This window comes from Nansenia antarctica (assembly GCF_963989245.1).
Source record: "Nansenia antarctica genome assembly, chromosome: 7".
NCBI classification, from domain to species: domain Eukaryota; kingdom Metazoa; phylum Chordata; class Actinopteri; order Argentiniformes; family Microstomatidae; genus Nansenia; species Nansenia antarctica.
The window spans coordinates 17,128,633-17,134,777 of NC_137677.1; the positions used below are offsets into that span (position 1 = coordinate 17,128,633).

General features: G+C 44.6%; 1 protein-coding gene across 1 annotated transcript in view; it reads right to left on the minus strand.

Moving 5' to 3' along the window:
- Window positions 1–5,466, minus strand: part of slc1a7b (solute carrier family 1 member 7b) — a gene marked incomplete at both ends in the record, with an annotated part of 95,407 nt that extends 89,941 nt beyond the window's left edge. The window contains one exon of the mRNA XM_080536466.1: window positions 5,326–5,466. Coding sequence (XP_080392592.1) covers window positions 5,326–5,466 — 141 coding nt within the window. The remainder of the gene's footprint in view (window positions 1–5,325) is intronic.
- Window positions 5,467–6,145: the final 679 nt, after the last annotated feature.

Here is a 6,145-nt window from a genome sequence, read left to right on the forward strand (position 1 = left end):
CCTTATTACCAGTGGAAAGGGGGAAGGCTAAAACACTTTGAATGGGATAGATAGGACTTTCCGTTCAATGAAGCATTGATACTCGCGAGTTCATCTCGCTTTTCCCCACGTTGATGTATTAAACAATCTAAGCAATCTAATCAGAGCAGTTGTTATTATGTAATATTATTGATGGATGTGCCATTTTTGATGGACAGCAGTGAACGGATGACTTGATGTGAGCATGTATTTGACTAATGCCGATAGTAATAAATCAAGTAGAGATTCCGACCCGTGTTGAACATCCTATTTCCTTGTCAAATCGTGTATGCTGTGCACCTAATCTATCCTGAGATGACACAACGCATTTAAGATCACAATCCTCAATAGATTGATTCCATCGTTTTACCGACAAGAAGATTCTACAATCTATCAGCCTTTCCGTAGAAATACATCGCTCCCTGTATAACGATATATATATATATAACGTTACATGTTTTAAGGCTGATCTGTGCATGATGGTGCTGCATTTTGACATAATTCTTATCGCATTTCCCCCCGTTGTGCTGTGCTGTGCCGTTCCATAGTCCAGAGCTTCATAAACTTTTTTTTTTTTTTTTCCCTTCTAAAACTGCCATCACCCCTTTCCATCCCTGGCGTCATTTGATCAATAAACGTGGTATTATACATATTTACATATTACATATTTGTTGTTATTTATGGAAGTGTCCAGTTGCTGGAGGAACCAGGACGCCGGCTACACTGCACAGTTTAGCCCGAAATAGAGAGAGTGCTTTACACCCCGAGAAGTTATGCTTTTAACCGTTAACTCAATGAACCCGCTGCTGCTCGCAGCACCGCGCCAGCTGGTTGAAACTCCCGTTGACAGCGGGGGGAGAGAAAACTTTTAACAGGGAATTCGCTCCGCGCTGTGTCGACGGTGATAGCAGTGTCGTGGATTTCCCTGTCCTCTCCCCTATCCGGACACGTTTGAATTGTTATCCTAACCCACGGTAAACCGAAGTTATTAACCCGCAAAGGGTGCCTCCGGGCACCGTGTTTGTCCGTGAATAACACGGCACACAATGATACTACAGTTCATAAAGCAGACAAGTGAAGGCAGTGGTTTTAAGGGTTCAAAAAACATGACTTTATTATGTGTACATAGCTTCCTCTCTCTCTTTCTCTTTCTCTCCCAAAAAAATCACGGTTAATAATATACCACATGCCGAGGAAAAAGTATACGATAGCTTCAAGTTCCTCCATGTTGCTATTGTTGTGGCTGTGTTGTGTCTCGTGAAAATATACGTCACCACCATGGCGCGCTTTTATGACGCGTAACTCTATTGACGCGCCTACTATCGCCTACTCCTCCTACTCGTTCCTGGTCTGTTGTGTATAGTGGAAAACCAGAACTGTTCAAAAGCGTGCCGAAGCGAGCCGACCCGAACCGACCCAAAGCGACTGGTGGAAAAGCGCCATAAACCAGTTTTGTGGCCCTTGTCCTATTCCCACCTTTTGTGTCTCTAGGAGAAAGTGGGGGTCGATTCCCCCCTAACCTCTTTCTAAATTTGCATCACAGCCAGCCCTCCTCATACAGGAAATGCCTGTGGTTGGCCTGTACCTTACCTGAGGGCATGACTATTACTTATGTATAAATATACCTGCCTTCCCTGTTTCTGGACTTTCCAGGGAACCTTTGTCGTAACAAGAGAGATCTTGACACGCTGTAAACGTTCTCCTCTTGCAAGAGTATATATTAAAAATACTATTCCTATGCAATTTGAAATGAAGCAGGCTGCCTTTTTGATTTTATATTTAGATACTTGTGAAATTTCATTAACAAGTGCCACAGGCCATCAACCATTCACTCGGCACTATTGTAATAAAATACAATTATTGCACATGAAAAGAAGTCACTTATAATCAAAGCAAATGACAATGTTTAAAATGTAATAATGCATATGTCTTATTTTAATCATGCTGATTATCTCATGAATCGTATGCTGATTGACACGACCTGTCTCCCTTCTATCCTCTGTTATACTGTTATGAGTGAACAGCAGTCGGTAACTGACTATGAGCTGCTTTTTTGGCCATGTCGTCCTTGAAAAATAAATATTTTTTCTTTTTTACTTAACCCCTTCACATTTGTCATGTTACTGTCAGTATCCTCCCCTTTCCTCTCCAGCCACCAACTCTAACACCAACTAAAACACCTAAAGCCCACTCAAGTTTGGTTTGAAAACACAGAGGCTTCCATCTCCAATGTGTCTTTTAATATGTAGGGCTCAGAGGCACTCTTGGTTAATGTACAATTACTGAGAGCATTTGTTTGATTGGATGGATGGTAATCCTTCATTGCCAGAGTAAAGGCCTGCTGGTTATTTTTAGGCCTATTTGAGAATATGACAGAGATTTACTCAAAGAGAAATGATGTAAAAGAACAGGCTCATGGGACCTTCTCCATAGAGAAAAAGGTCTTGTGGACAGATAAGATTAATATTATAATATGATCATGTACTAGAATGATTGCAAGAGGAAAGTTTGGAGAAACATATGTACTGATTTAGCTCATATGTGAAACATGGTGCAGGAGGTGTTAGGTTGGTGCATGTATAGCTGCTACACAAAACTGTCTAACTTGGCTTAATTGATGATGCAGCGGTAGAATGTATTCTTTTTATTTTTTTTATTTGTTTTTCAGATTTTATCCCCTTTTCACCCAATTTGGTAGCCAATTTAACCCAACTTAGCATCCAATTATCCCCTGCCTATTGCGAAGGATCCGCCGCACGACCCCGTGGCCGGCAGTCCCAGAGGAGGCCGCCAGGCAGACTAGGCTGACTGGCTCCTCGAGCCCAGTACCGTTACTCCAGCACCAGACGGGGGCGGTGTTGCGCGACGGATCCTAGTCCAGAAATACTCCTATACCGCCCACGGAAGCGGCCGGCCAATATGCCGCTTCCCGTGTGCCTCGGCCATATCTGGATCTGGCGAGCCGGGATACGAACCCCGGCCCCGGTGGGCAGCATGCACTAGTGGCCAGTGCTTAGACCGCTACACCACCGCGGGGCTAGGTAGAATGTATTCTGAAGTGTACAAAACATCTTGTGTGCTCGAGTGCAGCAAATGCCTCCAAATTCAGTGGATGGTGCTTCAAAATACAGTAAGGTAATGACCCTAAACATACTACCATAGCAGCTAGGGAGTTTTCTGGGCTAACAAGTGGAACTGTCATGACTGGCCAAGTCAATCTGATTTAAATCCACTTGGAACATTTAATTTATTCATGATATGATTTTAGGCAAAAGGACCTAAAAACAAATAACAACTGAAGATGGCTGCAGTACAGTCCTGGCAAATAAGATACCCAACATCTGGTGAGATGAATGGGTTGGAGACTTCAGGCAGTTATTGCATGCAAAGGAGTGTCAACCAAATACTAAATATACTGTAAGTGCTTGATTTGGACATTTGATACATCTGTCCCATTATGTTTGGGTACCCTAAAAGGGTATTATGCATACTATGCATAAAAGAGTGTTGTCATTTCTGAATGCTTAAACCAGTATGTACACGGATACCATCAAATAAAAGCTGAGCATATCTACTTTAACGTCATAGTAATTGTTGCAAAGTCTAGAATCAATACTAGACATTGACAGCTCTCTTATGCCTGCAGAATCTATGTGACGGAACACACTTGACTTACCTGTCAAGCAGTAAAATAGGGGGACTATGCATAAAAAGTGTTGTAATTTCTGAATGGTGAAACCAATATGTATGTATTTATGTAGTAATTCTTTCATTTAAAATCCAAACCTTTGGAGAATAGAGCCGAAAGAAGAAAAAATGCTTCACTGTCCCATTACTTAAGATGACCACTGTAGCTGATGCAAATGAGGTTCATTGCATTGTTCTACAGCTTGGAGACGTCCTGGTTGAATGTGGCACCCATTCTAGGCTTGCTGTGTGGTTAGATTATGATATACATATTAAACTTGTTACAAACTGTAACAATAACAACAACAACAACAACAACAACAACAACTGTAACTATGGTAATATGATTTGATAAAAAAAAAACATTACCAGAGTCTCGATCGTGTGCAGATTGAGTCACGCTAACTGACATGACACAATGGTGAAATCCTGTTTGGCAAGGACAATGGATATCTTCATCTCATATGGAATTATCCCCACCATCTTATTGCCGGAAACCTGCCCTCCGCCTCTACGATAACTGAAACTTTGCTGAATGTAATTACCATTAGCAGCAATGCAGCCGTTACAACTTAGTGTTTTGCACAGCGTTCTTTAGAGGAAGCAAATTGGGGATCTCAATGTGACTCATCTGGTTAAAGAAGATACAAATATAATTTTAAAAAACAAACAAACTTCAACCGAAACAAATTCAGAATTACAGTGAATCTTTACCCTTGTAACTCCTACATGTGAAATGAAAATGTGCACAGATGAAAAGAAACAACTTAAGCCCAATATAGCATTCAAGAGATAGATAGACTTGATTTCCATTTTCAGTTCATTGTGCCACTGTGTTGGGGGAGGGTAGCGAGGAGGTTGTAGACAACATCATCATAGGTGTTGGGGGAGGGTAGCGAGGAGGTTGTAGACAACATCATCATAGGTGTTGGGGCAGGGTAGGGGGGGGGGGGTGTAGACAACATCATCATAGGTGTTGGGGCAGGGTAGGGAGGGGGGTGTAGACAACATCATCATAGGTGTTGGGGCAGGGTAGGGAGGGGGGTGTAGACAACATCATCATAGGTGTTGGGGCAGGGTAGGGAGGGGGGTGTAGACAACATCATCATAGGTGTTGGGGCAGGGTAGGGAGGGGGGTGTAGACAACATCATCATAGGTGTTGGGGCAGGGTAGGGAGGGGGGGGTGTAGACAACATCATCATAGGTGTTGGGGCAGGGTAGGGAGGGGGGTGTAGACAACATCATCATAGGTGTTGGGGCAGGGTAGGGGGGGGGGGGTGTAGACAACATCATCATAGGTGTTGGGGCAGGGTAGGGGGGGGGGGGTGTAGACAACATCATCATAGGTGTTGGGGCAGGGTAGGGGTGTAGACAACATCATCATAGGTGTTGGGGCAGGGTAGGGGTGTAGACAACATCATCATAGGTGTTGGGGCAGGGTAGGGGTGTAGACAACATCATCATAGGTGTTGGGGCAGGGTAGGGAGGGGGGTGTAGACAACATCATCATAGGTGTTGGGGCAGGGTAGGGGGGGGTGTAGACAACATCATCATAGGTGTTGGGGCAGGGTAGGGAGGAGGTTGTACACAACATCTTCACAGGGGGGGTGGTAACTGACCTGCTCTGTGAGGCGTTTTGTCCGTAGGAAGAAGCCCAGCAGGCACCCTACGACCACAGCCAGCACCGACAGGATGAGGAGTCCGTTCTGTTTGCACACATTCTTCACCCTCACCCACACTGCATCCAAAGCCACTGCCATTACAAATCCCCTGTCTGTGTTGTATCAGCAACCCATAAATGTGTTCAGCTCAAATCCAGGAGGGAGGATGAGAAGAGAGGGAGTGAGAAAGAGAGAGAGAGAGTGGAAAAGAACGGGAATGGATGAGAGGCGATGTGAGATATCCCTGTCTGGCTCTCTCTGTGTGGCGATCTGCACTGAACTAAGAAGATCATCCCACTGTCCAGGCATCCCCTCCCTCCCTGCTCCACCCACCAGAGCCCAAACCCTCCCCTCCATCACCACGGTACCCAGCTCAGCTGCCAGGGGGCTGTGACAGCTGGCAGTGGGGTCCTTACGGTTAACATCACCAATCCTGTTAGAGTGGCACTGTATTACTGGGGACTGAGGCTGGATTAAGGCGGCATGAACATGGGTAACCACCAAGTTTACACAGAAGGCTTGCAGCAGTCCAGCCTGTTGATTTTGGCTAATTGAGGTGAAAAAGTAAGTCTACACATTCAACCCATAATCTAATGGCATACATTTGGTGCCATTGTTTATAAACAGGGGTGCACATAACTTTTTGGGGCCAGTGCTCAGAGGAGCACCTAGGGATGCTGCTTGGTGCTCCCCGAGCTCGCGAGTCACGACCCGTCCCACAGGATGGATAAAAAAGGGATACATGGATAACTTATATTAGCAAAACGACATTTATTCA